The sequence below is a fragment of the Rhinolophus ferrumequinum genome, chromosome 23 (genome assembly GCF_004115265.2).
Source record: "Rhinolophus ferrumequinum isolate MPI-CBG mRhiFer1 chromosome 23, mRhiFer1_v1.p, whole genome shotgun sequence".
NCBI classification, from domain to species: Eukaryota; Metazoa; Chordata; class Mammalia; order Chiroptera; family Rhinolophidae; genus Rhinolophus; species Rhinolophus ferrumequinum.
In genome coordinates this window covers 13,955,496-13,976,186 of record NC_046306.1, presented here as the reverse complement: position 1 = coordinate 13,976,186, position 20,691 = coordinate 13,955,496, and the positions used below count along the sequence as shown (strand labels likewise).

Sequence of the window (20,691 nt, the reverse complement as noted above, 5' to 3'; positions counted from 1 at the left end):
TGTTCTTTTTTTAGGAGACAAATCAAACCATCCAGGACAGAAAGTAAAATTTGACTGTACTGCTGACAGTTCCACAGAGGTATCTGGCAATGATTAGCAAGCTAAATAACTACATCACTAACAATTGCAATCTCAAGGCAGCCCCCTTTAAGATCCATTTTTGCTCTCAATGTACAGATGCTAAAACCCACTAGGAAATGGACCAATGTCCCCTTATCCATTTGTTTAGCTGTCCCCCTGCTTCCCCAATCCCAAATCATATTTTGCCATACTCTTAACAGGCTGATTTTAAATGCTTTTTTACTATCATTCCTTACAAAAATCATCTGGCTCATGAAAACACATCTCAGACTAAGGAAAAGGAAATTGCCTTTTGATAACAAGCTTACACCACTGACTTCTGAACATCGGAACCAACATGTTACAGCAAAACATATCACCCTAACTGTGTACTAGATGTAAGCTTACGAATTTGAAATTGCTTTCCAGACTGGGAATCATCTGATTACAAGTAAATGGAGAGCACATCACTGAATTTTAAAAGGTATTATTTACCCAAACTTGCCAAAAGTTTTAAATAAGACACTTCAAAGGAAATCGAGCTATTGTCATACTTATACTAGATTTGAATTCCAACAATTTCTACATTTAGGAAAAAACTAAGAAGATAAGTCCATTTTAAAGTCAACATTTGCAGCATGCCTGCACCTACAAATGCAGATGTCCATGAAGGAATTCCGAAAAACATAAACTAACTTAAATGGTCTAGTTAGCATTAAACCAGAAAGGCGAGAATAGGTATATACATAAAATCCCCATTTTTACAAATGAGTGAGGCTTAGGGTGCACCAAATCTCCAACACAAGCTAATTCCCCTCGTTTAAGGAGCCCGTGGAACAAACGCAGTCACTTGCTGAGTATATAGCAAGTAGTAGGTTTGCAAAAGCCTCTCAGCTCAGGTGGAACCAAAAGAAACATATGGAGACTTAACAGTAGATTTCTTCCCAAACTGTACTCCAGGATTGCTTTTCTTCCCTATGTGTTCCAAAGAGCAAACAAAGAAAAGGTGCGTGCTCCTCACACTTCTCTAAATGTTTTAACAAAAGGCTGCTGAATAAACACATTACTCATTTAAAAATTGAAAAGTTCTATTCCTGAGATGAAAGCAACTAGATTTGCATTTTAACAGTTGTGAGAGACCGCCACCTGGCGGGAGCATCCTGAACTAGCGTGCTTTTAGCATCAGACAGGTTCCCAAGTCGGTACGGTTTTACCGCATGCTACCCAAGAACGGTTTGAGACCCGTGGCGGAATATTTTTATACCGTTTTTGTCGCGGGAACACGAGTACTATTAACGTGTGTGGCAGGTCTGCCAGGCGTTGGAAGATAGTAAAATTAAGTCACGAATTATGCCAGGGTCCCCGGGACTGCCAGAACATCCTCCTTCTGTCCCCTCCCTAGCACACCTAATATAGATGCTAAACGGGGAAAACAAGACTTCTACTCCATATTTAGAAGGGTGTCGTGGTTGTCCCTCTACTCTCCCTTGCTAATCCGACCTTTCAGCTTCACACACCTCAAAAGAAGTGTCCTAGTCGCCTAACTTCTCAGCCACGGGAACAGGCTGTCCCTTCACAGAAGTCCCATATTCAGTTCCTATTTTGGGTTGGAGCAAGGGAGACCCCAGTGCATTTCCAATATAATGCCACTCCAGCGGTCCTTAACCTCAGAAGCAGCCTGTTTAAAGAGGTTACACTCCCCCAAAGCTCCTTTCCTTTCCTCCTTTCTCTCTCTCTCTCTCTCTCTCTCTCTCTCTCTCTCTCTCTCTCTCTCTCTCTCTCTCTCTCTCTCTCAATATATGGACAACGCTGGTACTCAACAACCCAAAAGGAGCCTTTCCTAAGTTCCACTTGTTTATCGCAGCCTGACCCTGTGATCCCAGCATCCTCTGCTCAGTGTGGTCACACCAAAGCCAACTGGTGCTAAGAAACTTCAAGGTGATTTTGAATTTGGAAGCATACCTGCACCACTTCCTTCCTTCCTTCCTTCTCTCCTTCCCTCCACTGCTTTTGGGGGTTTTGCTACTGGAAGCTGCCTGCGGTGGAGTTTGGTGATGTGTAAGCCCTCGAATTTGGGAGTTTCTTGTGCATACCATCTTACCATCAGCAACATAGCCCACATACTGGAAACTGCCCCTGCTCACTTCCTCCCCATGGTCAACCCCAAATATGAGTCCCCCAAACTTTTCAAGAGCAGACATCCTCACAGGTCAAAGCCACTCCACGTGAAGGGCCTTAACAGAGGTGCCTGTTTGCTCCGGATGAAAACCACGGGGTAGGGAGGAGGTATTGCTGTCTCACTCGTTAACACAAACACCCCCCCACGGGGGCTATCAGCAGCTTGCTTAAGGTCAAGCTTAGGGGCGCAGCGTGGTTAGCGCAAGTCTGGAGCTTCCTGTATCTCCCGAGAGAAAAGAAAAGCCACTGCCCTGGCAGCCTCGGCCTGCTGGCGACCAGGAAAAGCGCGCGCTGCCGGAGAAGCAGCCGGCGCGAACGCTCCAGCCCGGGCGTCGCTGCCGCTTCTCTTCTCATCTCGCCGCCCCAAACACTCAAGTGACAGATTCCGACAAGTGGGAGGCAGCAAGTAAAAATATTCGCAACAACCGCGGAAAGTTACTCCAGCCCGGGGGGCGGCGGGAAAGTAGAGCGGAGAGAACTTCGGCAAACGCGGGCTGTCGCGGGACGCGAGGGGCCGGGCACGGTGGTGGCCCGGGCGCGCCTGGACGCAGCTGCAGGCGTCTGGAGGCAGCGACCCGGGCTCCGGCCACCGGGACCCGCGAGCCCGCGAGCCCGCACAACTTTCTCCTCCGACGGCCCCGCGGCGGGTGCCCGAGCGCCCCAAGAAGGAGCGGGGAGCCGGCGGGCGCACTCACCTGCGGCGCTCTGCGCCCGAGCGCCGGGCAGCAGCGGCAGCTGAAGCCTCAGGAGCAGGGTGAGGGCGAGCGCGGCAAGGCTCGCCATCCGGGCGGCGGCAGGCGGCTCAGCCCCTTCCCGTGGGGGCCCGGGCGGGGACTGGGGCGGGCGCGGGACGGCCCCGCATCGCCGGCGCCGCCGCGGGCTGTGCGCGCCCCGGGCGCCGGGCTGGCTCCGCTGGGCTCCTGGAGCCGGCGCAGCTGCGCTCGAAGCCGAGGCGCCGCGCGAACTGAGAAGCGAGGCTGGGCGGGGGCGGGACGAGGGGGCGGAGGGCGGTGTCCCCGGAGTCCTAACGCCGCCGCCGCCGCTGCCGTCGCCCGCCGGGGCGCTCCGCCTTGGCAGCACACACACCCTCGAGCGCACGCCCGCGCCTGGCACACGCCCGCGGCTGCCACCCGCGGGCTCCCCCGCGCACCCTCAGCGGGACTGGCCGGCTCGGGGCCGCTCGCACAGTCACGCGCCTACACACATCCCCCCCGCACCCACAAGCCCCACAGGGTCCTCGCGTCTTCGCGCCGCGCCACGCAGCTAAGCATCGTCTGCCCAGCTTGGGCGCAGGTACCAGGGGAGGTGGGGGAGGAGGGAGAGAGGGAGCAACCGTTTGAACTCGAGTGGGAGAACAGGTGAGTGGGGGGAGTGAGAGAGGGACAGCTGTCTTAACTAGGGATGGGGCGGGGTGGGGGCCGGTGAATGGGGGAAGGGGAGGGGCGTCGGTACAAAACTGGGGCAGGCGTCTGCGGGAGAGGGTCTCAGGCATGTCCGGAGATGAGAATTTCGTCTAAGAGTCGACACCCCCACCACCACACACACACACACACACACCACGCGCGCGCCCGCGCGCGCGCGAGCGCGTGCTCACACACACTCTTCTGGGCGCATAGCTGACCACGCTGCTCTCATCCCCCCAACACACCTCATCAGCCGCCCAGGCACCCCTCTTAGTCACCTACATCTTTCCCTTGTCCCCACCCCCACTCTGGAAGGGCAAAGACAGCAAGAGGCATCCTCCTTTCTCTTGCTGCCTTCCCCTCTTCCCTTTCTCGGGAGACAGAACCGTGTAGCTTTCTCCCTTTTCTTCCCGGTCTGAACAAAGACCTGGTTGGGGTTGAAAAACCGTAGATCAGAGTCAGAGCTCTCCCTTGCTGCCCACAGGCTGGAACTCTGCTCTCCTGGGAGCAGAAATCTCCTGGAGGAGACCCGGTGCCACTTGGGTTCTGGCTGGGGGCAGTGCCCAAGGGATCCACACTTGTGAACCTGGCCAAAGCCCCGCTCCTTCTGTTTCAGCACAGGGCCTCCCCACCCCCACCCTTGTTGGGATTCCAAGGATTGGATTGGACGGACTTTGGGGGAGAAATAGGAAAGTCAGGCATGGCCAAGGTTTCCAGCAGTGGGGAGCCTCAGGCTCTGGGTGGAGTTGCTATGGCAGAGAACACAGGGCCTCTGTCCCCCAGTTCCCACTAGGTGGAGTGGAACAGTTCCCTTAAATGGAGACCCATTAATTGCCCCCACCGTGCACTTGTAATCCTAGGCACATGCTTCCACCCCTATCTGGCTCCCCAACACCACCGCCACCACCGATTTCAAAAGATGAAGGACTTGGGCTAGCCTGTTGGACTAAACAGTGTGTCCCACACAAAAGAACAGGGAGTTTTCTCAAAGTCCTGCTTCCCAGACCCCTGCCTGGGGAGAGTGGGATTCCACAGGTGGGGTGGTGGGGGCTGCGAGTGGGACCTTGCACACGCTGCCTCAGAGATTCTTAATAATTCTACAGATATTTACAGAGCACTCAACCCTGTGCCGTACTCTGTGCTAGTCTCTGGGGAGGCAGAGATGAATGGCCCTTGGGACATTTGGAATGGGGAAATCCCTTCTGCTCAGAGGTAAACTGCGGGCTGTTCCCTAACCCTCACCCAAGGCTTGACCTAGGCCGATGACCTGTGACCCTAGGCATGGCCGATCCCAGGGGCCAACCCAGGGGAGCTGGAGGTTTCTAAGCCACTAAGGAGCTGGTGTCACACTTCTAACTTGTCCGGCTCCCTTTGGCTCCTATTCATTGCCTGACTCGAGCTTTCTGAAAAAGTATAAAATAGCAGTTTTCATCACAACTTCAGATGAAGTGCAGCCTCCTGTGCCTTCTCATTATACTATATGTTATATCACTGCCCGCAAAGCTCCCAGGTCTGATTGGGATTCATGTGGCCCTGACAAAAGGCTCCGTGTCAAAGGTAACCGAGCTGGGGGAGCAGGACCAGTGCCAGACCTCAGCACCAGGCTGTACCTGCCCAGGGTGAACCTTGGCCCTCTACACTTTCCCAGCTGCTCTCCATACCCAGGAACTGGCTCCCGCTATTTCTTCAGGAGCACATGCTCTCACCTGCTGTCCAACAGTGCTCTGGCACACAGTCACACCACTGAGCTTTAGCACCTGCTGTTCCCTCTGCCTGGAATGTCCTTCCCTGCATCATCTCCCTGGTAAACTGACACTGGTCCTCAAACTGGCTGAGAGGCATTTCCTGTCCAAGGCCTGTTGCCAAGGCCCCCTGGGCTGGCTGCTGTGGTGATGTTTTTCACACTGTAGGGATGTGGTTTCTCTCTTTGGTCTGTTCCACAAGCCTGAGTTCTCAGAGGGCACTTGGGCACTTAACACAGGAGCGAGAGGGCTGGCTCAGGCCACAGATGCCTCAAGCCAGGCCCCCTCTGAACTGGTGTCTCAGGGGAGGGGAGAGTGACAGCAGCATCTCCCACCCTCCTTCACGAGAGCCCAGTGCTGACTAGAAAAGAACTGCTTTCCCGTCTGCCCCACATCAGCCTGGAGGGCTGGGGGCACTTGCCTACATGTTCGTCCCTGGCTCAGGACTGGGCTCAAGGTCAGTACTGGAGCAAGGGGGCTGGGGCCTGGTTTGAGCTTTGTGATGGCTGGGCAGGATGGCATAGCCCCTTTTAATTCTGCTCAAGAAGGCGGCCTCTTGTTCTGAGGATGACTGCTCTTAACCCCGTGGGACCTTTGGCAAGACCTCTCTGGGCCTCAGTTTCCCTGTCTGCACAGTGGCTCCCCTTCCAGCTCTGGGGGGGGCCAAGACAGGAGTGTTCAGATATTTCAGTTGCAGATTTCTTAATTCAAGCACAGTTTTGGGGGAAGCCTGAAACTTGGAGCATCCTTTCAACAAGCGAGCTGGCTGTCTGCCATGTGCCAGGGATGGCAGCTTGACAATAGATGTAGTCTTTGACCTCATGGAGCTTACAATCTGGTGGGGAAGAGTGGACAAAGAGAAGGGAGGAAAAGGACCAAGGGATGCAGAGATGGCCTCCATCTCCCCAGCCCCTCCCCTGCCCCCGGGGATAGTCAGCCTTCCAATGGGGCAAGGCAGGGCGCCACTAGCCATTTAAATTCAAAATTTAGAAATTCCATTTTTAGTCACACTAACCACATGTCAAGTGTTCAGTAGCCACGTGTGGCTCGTGGCTGCCATATTGGGCAGCACAGCTAGGGACCAGATATAGGACATTTGCAACATCACAGAAAATTCTATCAGATGGCGCTGCTCAAGACTGCCTATGGCTGATTTTTCCAGTAGACAATGCGGCTCTGACGCAGAGGTCAGCAAACGACCACCTCCTGTTTTCATAAAGTTTTATTGGAACACATTCTGCATATTTGTTCACATATTGCCTGTGGCTGCTCTCTGCACTACACAGGCAGAGAGAGGTGAGTTATTGTGACACAGTCCATCTGGCCCACAATGCTGAAAATATTTCCTGTCCTGCCCTTGACAGAACAGGTTTGCTTGGCCCCTCCTTTAGAGACTGTCTCTCAGTCTGACAATCACTGGCCTAAAACTGATTCCCCAAGTGTGGACCTTGGACAAGCCGCATCAGCATCACCTGGGAACATGTTAGAAATGCAAATGAGCAGGCTCCACCCCTGACCTGCTGAATCAGAAATGCTGGAGGTGGGACCCAGGAATTTGTGTTTTCACCAGCCTCCCAGGGGATTCTGACACAGGTTCAAGTTGAAAACCACTGATCTAAAACACCTACGGAGGCACTGCCAACGAGTGGCTGGCACAGTGAAGGTGCTAATGGGCTCCCGTGGGAACAGGAGAGTTTGGAAAGATGTCAGGAGACTGATAGCCTATTCGTTGCCTGGCTCCTCTGCAGCAAAGCCTTTGAGAGCCCTTGGAGGAGGCCGTGCCAGCCGGGAGAGGACCTCTCACCAGCCGCCTGTGCCCATGCCCAGCCCCCCTGCCTGGCAGCCCCGCCCTCCCACGGAGTTGTCAGCACATTTGGAGCTGTCTCCACACATAAATTCAGGGACCAGCTGTCTCTTTTAATCTGGTTGCAAGATGAAACCATTAATAGATGTCAGACACATTGGCAATGATCTCTTCATTAATTATTTCCTCCTTTCTGAGGGAGAAAAAAAATTAGTAACAAGCAACCATCAATAATTCAAAAATACAAGTTAACCTTTCATTAGCAGAGTGGCTTCTGCACACACCCTGGTCTCGTTCGGAGCCGGTCGTTCTGGCTTGAATAATGTTTTTATGGCAAGAATATTAATATGCATTAATGCTGTCTGTCAAGACACATGATTATAAATAACCCAAATGCAACTTAGAAACCACAAGTATTTTTCAAGTGTAACCTCATGAGCCAACCATTTTGTTCTGTAAAAACATGCATTATTCAATGATATTGCTTTGTCCATAAGTGGGACTTGATGAAGGAATTGTTTTCAGGTTGAGGCCCTTGGGGTTAGAAAGACTTCCCTGGTGCTGGACCATTGCTGCCACTCTGTAATTTCCTCCCGTCAAAGTTGGCGCCTGTCTCTGGGGACACGAAGACAGAGCCCGGACACACTTCCAGGTGACTGGTGTGGCTGTTGGTAGGCGTTCTCTGTTCCTCACACCCTTCCCTGGCCTCTTCTTGTGTGATTTTCAGACCCCCAACCTCTGTCCTCTTCTAAAACATGCTACATTTTGGCAACCCCTCTTCCGGGTGAGGCTTTGCACCTACCCGTATTCCCCCCACTTCCATTGACCACCCAGGTGACCATGAACACGTTACTCTCCCTCTCCAAATGTTTCCCCGTCTGTGAACTGGGGGTGATTATTCCTACTTCATTGAGCTGAGCGGGAATTAAGTGAGTTAATGGATGTGAGAACACCTACTAGAGCAAGGCCTGGCCCACTCCAGAGGTCCTTTCCTTTCTTTTCTACGTTCAAGCCTTAGATTCCTGACATTACCACCACCCCACCCCATCCTGACTGCAGGCCAGCCATCAGAGACACCTGGACCACAACACGGCATGGCAAGCCAGCTGCTTCGTCCGTGGGCCCAGAACCCCAGCACATGTCCCAGACTATTGGCAAGCAGACCTCGGTGCCTGAGACGGCCAGCATCTTGCCCTGCCTAAGTGGGCTCTGCCAAACAGCTGTTTCTTTTAATTATGCACACACACACACACACACACACACACAACTAAGTGATACGTGCCAAGCACCCTCCATGGATGTTTGTGTCTCTAACTGGTACCCAGCGTCATGCTGAGCAGTGGGGATAACGTGACCCCATCCACAGGAGCCCCGTCAGCCCACACTGAAGGGTCACGAGCACACCAGCGACAGGCTGGTGTTAGTGTCAGGGTTTGAATAATGATCATCAAACCTGATTTTGAGATATGGCCCCAGCCTTTACTTTTTGCTTCCAGCAAAGTGGTTCTCTAATGAAGCAGGAGAAAAGCCACTGTTCTCATGGCAGCCCGGTGTCCTGGAGTTGGACATGGGCTTTTTCTGAGCATGAAGTTCCCCCAGGATTCTCAGCCACTCTCCTTGTCCCTAACTCTGGACCCAGATGCAGGAGGGTCTCAGGCAAAAGGTGGACTCACCAATCTGACATAGGGTGAACCTGTTGCTTTCCACATCCTCCTGCAGTGAGCTCAGCTCAAACTTCAGCTCCTCTCTGCCTTCAGTCTTATTACTCCCAACCCCGCCCTACACACAACAGCCAGAAGTCGTGTTCGGGAAGACCATCATGTGGCAGCCTTGTCACTGGCCTGCTTAAAAACCCTTCACAAATGCCCTGGTGCCCTCAGAATAAATTCCAAAACTCTTAACGTGGCCAACAAGACTCTCCTCACTGGCTGGGTCCCACCTGCCTTTCTAAGAGTCCTCTCCAAGTAGAGAAGGAAAGAAGGGCATTCCAGGTAGCTGGAACAGCTAGGGAAGTGCTCAGAGATGTGATGGAGTCTGAACATTCCAACAGGACACGTGGACAGTATTCTCAACATGGATCCATGGGACTCAGCCACTCCAGAATCATTCAGGGTGTTCGTTCATTTTGCATGCAACTGAATCAGAATCTCTAGATACTGAGGCTCAGGAGTCTGATTTTTTCACTTGCACACAGGTGATTCTTAGGCATATGCAAGGTTGTGAGTGGCCGATGTCAGGAACAAGGGAAATTGAGAGCCTCCAGGGACAACTCTGAGCCTACTGAGATCAGGTCTGCATCCTGACCGTTGTTGTGTCTCTGACACCTGTAAGGGCTTAGAGATAAACACTGAGCCTGGAACATGTACACACATTGTATTTTAGGCAAGACTCTTTTTCTTACCAATGACAGACATCCAACTCAAACAAACTGAAGTGAAAAGAGGAATCCAGTGGCTTATTTAGCTGAGCATTTCATGCGTACCTTCAGGCAAAGCTAGATCCAGGTACTCAATTGCCATTCGTTCTGTCTCTCCCTCTCTCCATATCTCAGTTGTGCTTCTCTTAGTCGGTCGTCAGGGAAATTGAATAATGACAGCTGCGTCTATAGGTCTCATAGCTGATAGTACCCTCAGTTAAAAAAAAAAAAAAATGAGGCCTTCTGCGACACCCTTGCCAAACTTTAGTGAAGAGACACTGATTGGCTGATTAGGGTCACATTCCATGTCCTGAAACAATCAGTTTGGCCAGGGAGGTGGTGGGGGGAGCGGTACATGAATTGGCCAGCCTTAGTCATTTGTCCACCCCTCCGTATTGGAGATGGCCACATAACGGACAGCCCTGTTAAAGAACACGTGGAGTGGGGAAGGAGTATTTTTCCAAAGTATCTCGGGCAGTCAGGTAACACCTCACTTTTGAATCAAAATGTTCATACACCCCTTTAATACATGATCTACAGATCTAACCACTTACCTAGGGTCTGCCCTCTACTTCCCTACTCCCCGTCTCATCCAACAGCCCATCCAATCACACCCACGCAGACCCTCTGATTTTTACACAGCCTCCCCTTCCTCTGTACCAAACTATGAGTGTTATCCCAAAACACGTTCTCAACCAGCCAGCTAATCCTTAGCCAATCCAGTGAAATAAATACTAATTCAATTTCAGAGAACGACATCTGTTTTAAAAATATTTCACTCTACTGCACAGAAAGACATTTCACCCGACGTGATGGCAGCAAACTTCAGCCCCCAGAATCTCCTTCACCCCTCCTGGAACCAAGCAGGATGGCGGCAGAGGACGCCCGAACACACAGAGAGTGTTCACAGACGTGACAGGCCAGACTGCACACGTTTATCCAAGCCATTCTCACATCAACGAAAACGTTGATAAATCATTATTTCTACAAGCTAAAAAAAAAAATGCTAATACCTCAAGGCAGGATGAGAGTGGGTTTGTTGAAATGAACGTGAAGAATGGAGAGTACGATCTCGGAATGTAAAACCATAGAAAATACCACCTGGGAACACAGACATCATCTGTCTTATCTGGAAGGCTGTCACCAGAGTGGCAAATGTAGGGATTGGTTAGAGGACAGAGTGGGCCCTGTGTTCTGGGGAGGGGACTGAATGGCAGGGAGGCCGAGATGCTGCTTTACCCAAAAACACTGTTCATCACTGTCTGCGTCGGAAGCTTAAAGATGGATCATCTAGGAGGTTTTTCCCTTTGGTTTTGCCTCTGCCTTTCTGACACGTTTGAACCTGAGTTTACTGTGAGCTAGACATGCAGCAAAGAGCTTCAGACATATGATCCACCTTACAATTCTCTTATTATCCCCCCCTGTACAGGTGAGGAAACTGAGGCACAAGGAGGTTTGGTGATTGACAGTGGTTTCAGGTTTTGCTTTCCTCTCAATATCTCCTGTAATAGGGGCTCCCCAGCCACACACCAAGAATATTAGAATTAGCAGGAAACTTCAAGGCTGACCACCTCGAAACCCTTTCCAGTTTATAGACATTTCAATAGAGCTTTGCTAGTAAACAAAAATAAATAACTTCCGTTTACCCGGAAGCCAGATCCCTGTAATAAGTTCTGGGCTAGGTCTCCCCAGAGCAGGAGAATATGCAGTTACAGTTTGGGTTGGTTTTGCTTCTTTGAGGCTTTGCTTTCCAAATTTCTCAGGCCTTACCTACGCCAGGAAAAACAGAGAGATGATAACAGAGACCATGTAGCCCCCCAAAATTCCCCAGATTAACAAAGGTGGGTGTACCCCAGTGCTCATTTGGGGTTAGAGGCCCTGCTTTCAGATCCTGGACCTCTGTATAATTGTTTCCTGTGAGAAGAACATTAAGGCCTCATGAATGTTTAAAAATATAAACGCGTGGAATTTTGCAACCACCCAATAATCAGGTTTCTCCATTCTGATAGGAGTCAAAAAAAAAATCAGGAATTGGCAAATGTTAAGTATTTCCTCACGGCTAATAATGCTTTCCCCTCCTTCCCTTTTTTCTCCTCCTATAACTCTTCTAACATGAATTTATTTTCCATTTGAAAGCCAGTCTCACTGGTTATTAGATATTCTCCCTGCTGTCACTATCAGTAAATTATTAAACAGCTGACCAAGCTTTGTTTTAAAATGATTCTCTTATGAAGCTCAGTGATATATTTGCTATGAATACTGAATTGTGCCGTGGTCTCTAAGGATACGTGAATGATTCCTATTTACTACCTTTAGCAGAACGTGTGTGCAATTAGCACTAAGAACTTGACTTGAATCACTGTCACCAGCAATCTCTGTACCTCATGTACAGGGCACACTCTTTAGTCATTTTTACACTCCTAACTGGGAACAGCAGGTTAAGCTTCTGGACCATGTCACCAAATAGCATATAGATGTGCCTTTTGTCATTCCTCATCTCCTTTCTGGTCCTCCTAACCCTGAGTCTCCGTTTACCCCGTAGGGGTCCCTTTCTTATGTAAAGCAGCAGCTGGTTTTGAATGAATGTGAATGTCCATGTAAAGAAAATAGACCTTAGTGGGATAAAATTACTTCAGTTGTTTGTGTCTCCACTTTCTCATCTGCAAAATGGAGCTCATCATTTCTACCTCATGGATTCTATAACAAAAACAAAGCGCCGAGCTCAGTGCCGGGCATACAGTAAAATCTCAGGAGCTGGTAACTACTTTTCTTCCCTGTTGACTCCTGCATGAGTCCAGAATCGCTACGTTGTAAGGGACAGTTCCCTTAAGGCAAAGAGGACAGGCATTGGCTTACCTATGAAACACTGGTTAGTCAGTCAACATTTAACCAGAAACACAGAAACTGCTGCAAGTATTTACCACCGAGGGAATTGAGTTCAGGAAATTGGCTATACAAGCAATGAGGGAGCTGACAGCCCAAAAAGGGATCAGAAGGGAACTCAGAAATACATCAGAGCAAGAAGCTACTTCCAGCCTTAAGAGGGAGGGACAAAGACAAGCACAGACAGCTTTATTTGTGAAACAAAGAAATAAAGGCTTACTTCTCTTAAAATTAAATAAATAAATAAATAAAAAAGGAGGGGTGCCGCATAGGCATGGGGTAATGCCTGGAAGCTGGAAGTAGGACAGAGGTGTCCAGGGGTAGCTGAGACGTTGAGGAGGGCTGCTGGAGAAATCACCCAAAGCAGAGAGAGGAGAAGAAATTCCTTGCGTCCCCTTCCCCGCCCCCAACCAGCAGCCTCTAGTCTATTCCTCCTGTTTGGCCAAATCTAGCTGGAAGCCAGTAGAAAGAGGAGTCTGGGCAAACAACTTGGAGCTTGTCTGAGTTCAGAGCACTATAAAATAATGTCTCCCTTACACAATCCAATGAACTTCACCCCCACTTCATGACACCTGCATTACGATTCCCTCCCCGGAGTATTGTGATGAGCTCTGTCCCTGGTCATGAGGGGTTTCAGGGGCCCCATTGGGGAGTGGGTCCCTCTGTTGCATTGGACTTCCTGGAAATGTCCACCGGATTTCTTTAAAGCGGATTTCTCTAAATCCAGCAGGAAGTTGTCAGTCTTGAGCATCCTGGATCTGGGTTTCAAAACACCCATTGGGAAGTATGACCAAGAAGTGGTGGGGCTCCAGGTCAGAAGGTGACATCTTAGGGCTCAGCACCAGGTGTTGACTGGCTCAGGAAGGACCAGGCGAGAAAAGCAAAAGCTGCCACTCACTTTGTTCCCAGCGAGCTTTTTACTGAAAAGTGGGTGTCGGTCAAATTTGGAAATGAGCCTCAGCAAGGACCAAGTGCAGAATCTGGTTTGAATAATCAGTCCAATATTTTAATTAATGATCATATTTGCAGCAGGCTCTGAAAGCAAAGAACGAATACGCGGTATCGCATTAGGAAATCTCCCTCTACGAATGAGAGGAGGTTCTGTGGAGATTGTGGAATCGATTGGTGCTATTCTTCAAAGGGACGGGCTAACACAACAAACACTCCTTCCTCAACATCCGAATCCAGAAGCCACAAGTGAAAATACCTCTTATCTGTTGGAAAAGTATTCCAGTCTGCCGAATCAGTCTCGCGATAAGTCAGTTAATTACTGGAGCAATTTTCGCACAAAGGCGTTTTTTAATCATTTTAATTATTCAAAAGCCTGATTAATTATCTAACCCATGGATCAGAGGCCAAAGAGGGATAAAGGAGTATGGAAATGGTTACCATGACAAGGGGAGGGGAGAATCCAGCTGCCTTCAAACAGAAGGCTGCTCTCTGTGACTTTGTAGTTGCATTTTTGGGGCTCTGCAGTGCTCAGAGGTCAGACCCCTGGACTGGGCCTTATGAGACCTGGGTTCTATGCCTGCTGCCACCCCGACCAATGCATCCTTGGCTACTGCCCTCCCCCTTATCAGAACTCTGTAAAATGAGTGGGGGGAAAGCAATAGAGTCTTGGGGCCTCTGTCAAGTGCTGACATTCTATAACAATATGGAACTTTTTTTTAAGTATAGATACCACTGAAATTTTGGTGGGGGGTACACTGAAAACCCAGGGAAAGTTTATGAGTATGGAAGGGCTTTGATCAGATTTGGGGCTGGGAAAACAGTCGGACACCTGTGTGGGGTAGATTCGTGTAAGGAAAGACATGTCAAGAAGATGGGTGTGTCCCTAAATAAATACCTGCTTTCGGCTGGAAAAAGTCACCCCCACTCACTGCGCATTCTTTGAGCACCTCACATATACCTGTGGCCCTGGCGGAGGAACTCTGGAGACACAGGATCTGCCTTCAAGGATTTGCTAGGGCAAGGATGTGTTGCTTAAACGGGAGCCCACTAATGGGTCTGTTTGGATGATAACGTCAGAATATTCTAGAAGCAGAGATATTGTCCACTTTTACTGACATGGTCACTCATGCCCCACGCCTCTGTATATGCCCTCTTTGCAGACACAGTGTTGGGACCATCTCCCCAAGCACAAGCCTTATGTGGGCCTGTTGGCTTTCCTCAGGGAGTCATTGCCTCTCCTCCAGGACAGCTGTCAACACTCACCCCGACTTTCAGTCCAGTAAGTGTTGGCAATCCCATAATGTTTCTCTCATGGTAAATTTTCCATCCATCTTGGGAGAGTTGACAATGAGCTTTCAATTTGTTCTTTTGGAGGTGCCGCCAATACCCCGCAATTATTTCAGACACAGGAGAGCAAGAAAAGCTTCAAGGAGCTGAGTACAAGGGCAAGAGAGGAAGCCAGTATTTCCAATGAAGGTCAATCTGCAAACATCATTATGGGATCCATTTGTTGATTTGTTCATTCATCCATTGATCGTCCCCTCTTTGCACTGTGTCCTGTACTAGGTGCTATGAATACAGTGGTGACGAAAATCCAGCCCAGCGTCTGTCTGCAATGAGTTCACAGTGCCCGCCCACCCGCTGGAGGAAAGAGATTAGACGGGTGTTAATTCCTGGTAAATCACAGATTCCGGGCATATTTTTCAGTGCAGCGTGGCAGAGCTAGGTTGTGACCTCCAGTATTGAACGTGGTGCTGGTCACACACCGGCTCCTCTCACGGATAGGCAGGTGTTTGTCACACACATGTCACCAGAACATAATGCTATTCCATCCGATTGAGACAGCTCCCTCTGTAAACCCACTTCACGTGTATGTGGTCATCCCCAGGAAAACCTGCACTGCCTTCGGCCACTGTTATAACCAAGCTCCGCGTGATGGTTTATTGTCCCCAAAGGGAAAAACGAAAAACAAAAATACAGGAAATCCATCCTAGGATAAGAAGTCATCCAAAAGAGCAGCAGTCTAGCTTCTGCACTAATCAAGCTCTTTGAGGAGTGCTTACTCTGTGCTGCAGATTTTGCTAAGTGTGTCACAATAATTAACTCGTTTACTCTTCAAAATAGTCGGTCGTCACCCTGCATGCACCCCTGCACCCTCGCTTCTTCAGTGTGCACGGTCTGACTTCTGGCTGCCAGCGCGTGCACTGCCTCACCGGAGGGTGTTCTCTTCCGGACAAAACCCACTTTCCAGCTAGCAGGGCCAGCCAGCAGTGTCAGGGAATCAACACCCCTCCTGCACACGCGCACACACACACACACACACACACACACACACGCTCCCACACAAGAGATGCCCTCAGCAAAGGACAGACAGGGGTTGGTGAATGAATACACCAACTCCTTCATCCCTCGGGTGCGTTTTTTGTCTCTGTGGTGCATGGTCCCAGTTTCCCAGGCTCCCCGGAGGGGTTCAGTGCGTCACTGACAGTGGTGACATGCTCAGTAACTCACTGTTGATTGGCCGTTCTCTTTCCAGTCTCCCTTTACCCTTCCTCTACCTCCACCTCCCAATTCATTTCTTCCTCTTAAATCCATGTGTCAGGGTCTGCTCCTGAGGGACACAGAATAGGATACAGCCCTGGGAGGTGGGCGGTACCGTGTCGCCATCCTTATTTGGCAGCAGAGAAAACTGAAACAGAGAGGTTGAATAACTCTCCCGAAGTCCCAGAGCTGGTAAGCGGAAGCTCCTGGCTCGAACCCAGCCCCTGGGCTCCAAAACCTGCGTTACCGGCAAGCCTTAACCGTGTCTTCTTCTGCGCGGAGCACCAGCCTCAATTAATCGGCTTCGTGCGGCACGCTGCTTGGTGAGCTCTATGGATTCATCTAGACCCTCGTCTTTGGAGATCCAGCGTAACACAGAAGTGTGTTTGGGAAGGTATTTGATGTGATTTTCAATGCAGGGGCAGCCACATGGTGATCCATCAGCCAGCTCTCTTTGACAGAGAATTGATCTCCCAGGTCAGGAAGCAAACCTCAATTTACGTGGGATGCACTTGGAAGGCACCCTCTTAGTAGCACACGGCAGATAAGGCAGAGTCGATGACAGCTCCTGTCAATGAGTTTGTTATGGCAAGAGGGGCTACGTGAGGCCCCCGGGCTGAGTGCTGGGGCTGACACCCAGACGGACGCTTTTGTTTCTTTTCTTTTTTTTTTTTTTTTTGATAAACACTTTGCCAGCATCTTTTAGCCCTGCCTGTCAATTCCTTGACATTTCCAAGTCCTCTTTTGATCCAAGCATCTTCATCCAATAGCACAAAAGCAAGATGAGTACTTACTTGGTTTCCTGGCCATCCACCGTTCTTTTTCTTTCAAAGTAGATCTCTCTGATTTTTCAATTTTGTTTCATGTCTGGATGAGTAATTTCAGAACCAGGAGGTTGGTGAAGTCTGAGCTTCCTCACTCAGGATTTCTTGCCTTCGCACAAAAAGAAAAGTCCATTGTAGCAAATTGTCTGTATGATTCATTCGTTGCGGGCACGGATGGAAAAAAATTTTTTTTTCTTAAAGACATTTCAAAGATCCTGGACCATTTATAGTAGGAAATAACCCCAGAAAGCGAGACAAGCAAGACGCAAATATTTAATATTAGATTTATTTTGTCATTAGAAAAGCTTATCCCTTTTGCTTTGGGGGTGATATTTGAGATATAGAAGGTGAGAAATTGAAGAATAGAAGATCTGATCAAAACTGCCTCTGCTGGCTGGAAGATTAATGTTTTCAAAATACAAATTTGTTTTTCTTAGGGCAAGGTTTTCTGTTCTTTATCCATACCTTAAAGAAGTTAAAAATCATGTGGCTGGTTTCTTCCTGCTTCTCATACAAGCTTTTCTTGCTTAACCAATAGATAGAACTAAGTTTCAAGAAAGAGAGAGAAGAGGGAAGGAGGGAGTAAAATGTTAGAGGCATAGAGAACAAAGGAAAACACAGTCGTACTATATGCCCACAACAGGGAGAAACCCAAAATATTCTGTGAGTAGCTAATGGCAACCACACATACAATTCTTGACATGGAGGAGTCCACCACCTTTTAAAGATGTCAACGCCAGAAAAAATTTTTTAGGAGAGGAGCAAACTAAATGTCACCAGTTCAAAGAAATCTGGGGAGCTGAGCCTTAGAAAATGAGCAGGATTTTTGCAGGTAGACATGAGAAATTGGGATTTTTAGGTGTGAAGAAGAGCAGAGCAAAGGTAAGAGAGTCAGAACACGTGAATTCTGTCGCAGTAGAATGAGTGGTTTGTTTTGCCATAAGCAGAATGTGTATTTAGGAGTTCCTAAGATCTAAGACAGAGGGTGAGGTGAGCTCCTGGAACATTTGCACACTAGGCTTGGGAGGTTGGACTTCCTTTTGCACATTGGTCCATCTTTCATTCATTCATTCATTCAATAAATATATCCAAGGGCTGTACTAGGCTCTAAGGATGGAGTAGCGAGCTAATGAGAATGGAATGAAGGGAATGACTTTGAAAAAGATTTTGAAAAGAAAATTTAAAGAATTGGGTGAACTTATGAAGGGTGGCCTAAGAGGGTGGGATCTAAGGCCAAAGGTGACCCTAGAGGAAGAGGATATATTGGAGCCCAGCACCCAGAGATCACAGGAAGAATGGGAGTGGGGAGGGAGTGGCTTATGGGCCACAGGATGAGCTGGGTCTGAGATTTGCTGGGTTTCAGGAGCCACGCAAGGGGATGCCCGCCCTGCCACAGTTCAGTTCACTCATCAGGCATGTGGGGAGCCCTCTAGTGGACGCTCTTGGTGGTCAGCTTGATCCTCTCAGTCCTGTTTCCAGGATCTTCCTCTAGCCTTTGCCTCTGGCAGCCGTATCTGCGACCCTCTGGAAAACTGGCTTTGGGCTCCTGGAGCCATTTCCGTGTGTGCACACATATGCCGGCGTTGATATCTCCCTGGCACTGGTTCCCCGCCACCTTACTGGTGTCTTCCTGCGAGCAGTTCCTGAATAAATCACTTGCAAACAAATCGCCATCTCAGGATCCGCTTCTGGGGAATCCAGCCTACATCCAGCAAATGCCATGGGCCAGGCCCTTTGAATAAGACACTGCCTGGATTTTCAAGGCTTCCTGGAGGAGGTAACCTTTCGACTGGATCTTAAAGGATGAATAAGGTTTTGAAGATTTTGCTAAGGAAAAGGTATGGAATGGCAGTATAGGCAGCGGGAGCAGTAAACCAAAGTCAGCAGGCACGAAAGGACTGAGGAAACGAGGCGTGGGGGTCTCCAAGTAGCTTTTTATTGCTGCAGCATAAAAGGAAGAATAGAAGTGGTGGCAGAGACCACAGATGACCTGAGGGCCACGGGAGCCACCTAAGGGGTAGGATTTAAGCAGCAGGTGCCGGTCTGACCCAGGAAGAGGTAGGCAAGGAGCAAAGACACATGGTCTTTAACCTGTACCCCAAATCTCTCGGGGCAGCTCTCACCCAGCCTGGGCCCTACCCCAAAGACCCTCAACAGCGCCCATGAACTTCCTCTCACCAGCTGATACCGTGACCTACAGAATAGGCTCTGGGGGACAAATAAGGGGTAACCAGACACTGCCCGGCGCTTGTCTGGGAGACTTTTCTTTCAGTTTGAGTTATTTCAGAAGCAAACTCTGTGAGACAAGATTTGCGCAGCTGGAACTTACTTGGGAGGTCCGGGAGAATACCTGTAGAGGAGTGGAGAAGGGAGGCAGGGGAGGGAAGGCAGCTCACGCAGGATGTGTTACCAAACACGTTACCCCTGTGCGCGACGGAAGCCTGATTCCAGGGGACCCCTGGCAAATGGCGTAGCACATACACCTGAGTTTTCCTACCGCAGGGACAAGGGAGCTGGGGTATTTGTACCCCAACACCCATCAATCTGTGCTTGAAGGCTGCTCCAGGAGTGTGATGTCCCTGGAAGGGGCCAGAGTGCCAGCAGGCAATGAAATACAAGTGCAGACAGCTGGAGGTCAGGCCGCCGTTCCTGGAAGTGGTAAGGACAAGAGGACTTGAGCGGGATGCCACAGTGAGCACTGTACTTGGTGCTTGTTGTTCTCCCGCCCCAGCTGTGGAGGAGAAGTACCACTAAAGCTCTGATTTTCTTCCTTTCTCCTCCACATGAAGGATGAAAAAACAGTCAGAAAGGGAATGACCAATCAAAACGGAGTGGGGGTGCCGATATCAATCCAGCAACCATTCAAGTTTCATTGTCCTTAACCTATTTGGGGCCAGTGTGTCTGCCAATTGGCACAGAGTCATTTCCTCACTCCATAAAGCCAGTGAGCAAAGGAGAAAGCCACCTCATAGCAATCCTTCCACAAAGTCGAAGCATAATTTGACTTTGGGGTTATAAAGAACTTCCTGGTTCTTGTCACTTAAAACGCTGAAGTTGCTTTTAATACACCACTTTCTGCTAAAGCAAAAATGTGTACACGTTTTTTAATATCACAGCCATAAGAAACAGAGAAACAGAGATTTATTTTTTTCAAGTCCAGTGGTTTGCAAACGGCTCTGGGGCGTAGGAGCTCAGCAGAGGCGTCCCAGGAGGTAAGGAAGGGAGGAGGGAGAGTTTTTTCCTGCTCTGAGCTCCTCTCTTAGTTTGGTTCCCCCTCCAGAAGTTGATTCTGAGACAAAGATTTAAGCGCAAGTCCTGTAGTATTTAGGAGGTAATTCCAGGGATCACCCATCGGGGAGTGAGGACTAAGTGAGAAAGGGAAGGAGAGGCAGCTAATAAAGGGTGAGTTCGCAGTGCAGTTACCACTGTGGGCACCCGGGGAACTCTGGGAGTCAGCCTAGATCACATGCCTGGGGATAGCCCACCCAAGGCGCAAGGGAACTGAGGTGTCAGTACCCGAGCTCCCATCAGCCATTGGTTGAGGGCTGCTTGTGGGGCTGTTAATTCCCCAGTACCTCCAGTCTGCAGGTAGGTGGCAAAATGGATTCTGGAAGCCAGAGCAAACCTTCGGGCAAAAAAGAAAGAGCAAAAAAGCATGTGGTAGCAATTGGAATTCAGTGGAATGGAACTGAAATTTTAAGAGCAAGGGAAAATGGAGGCACCCACAGCACGGGCTATAGCCCCTCCTCTTTATCCTCTAAGAGACATTTGCATCTTACCTGTTCTACATACCTGGGTGTTGGGTTATAGTATAGAGAGATGCTAACAGAAAACAGGTATGAAAACCTCTGGCTTGATCCAATGCACGTGTTTTCTAAGCAAGGACACA

The 20,691-nt window shown here is 49.5% G+C and overlaps 1 protein-coding gene and 1 long non-coding RNA gene across 11 annotated transcripts in view; one reads left to right on the top strand and one right to left on the bottom strand.

The window, feature by feature from the left end:
- Positions 1-3,198, bottom strand: part of PTPRT (protein tyrosine phosphatase receptor type T) — a 945,146-nt gene extending 941,948 nt beyond the window's left edge. For 8 of the 10 annotated variants that reach the window (XM_033094898.1, XM_033094899.1, XM_033094900.1 and 5 more), the window contains exon 1: positions 2,934-3,051. In XM_033094898.1, coding sequence (XP_032950789.1) covers positions 2,934-3,021 — 88 coding nt within the window. In that variant the 5' untranslated portion in view covers positions 3,022-3,051. Of the gene's footprint in view, positions 1-2,933 lie in introns of all 10 variants that reach the window. The other 2 variants (XM_033094902.1, XM_033094905.1) reach the window with 1 other exon arrangement.
- A 140-nt stretch (positions 3,199-3,338) lies between these two features.
- Positions 3,339-15,107, top strand: LOC117016063 (uncharacterized). Its single transcript, XR_004421828.1, has 3 exons — positions 3,339-3,531; positions 14,598-14,716; positions 14,812-15,107. It is a non-coding gene; the product is annotated as an uncharacterized LOC117016063 (long non-coding RNA).
- Positions 15,108-20,691: the final 5,584 nt, after the last annotated feature.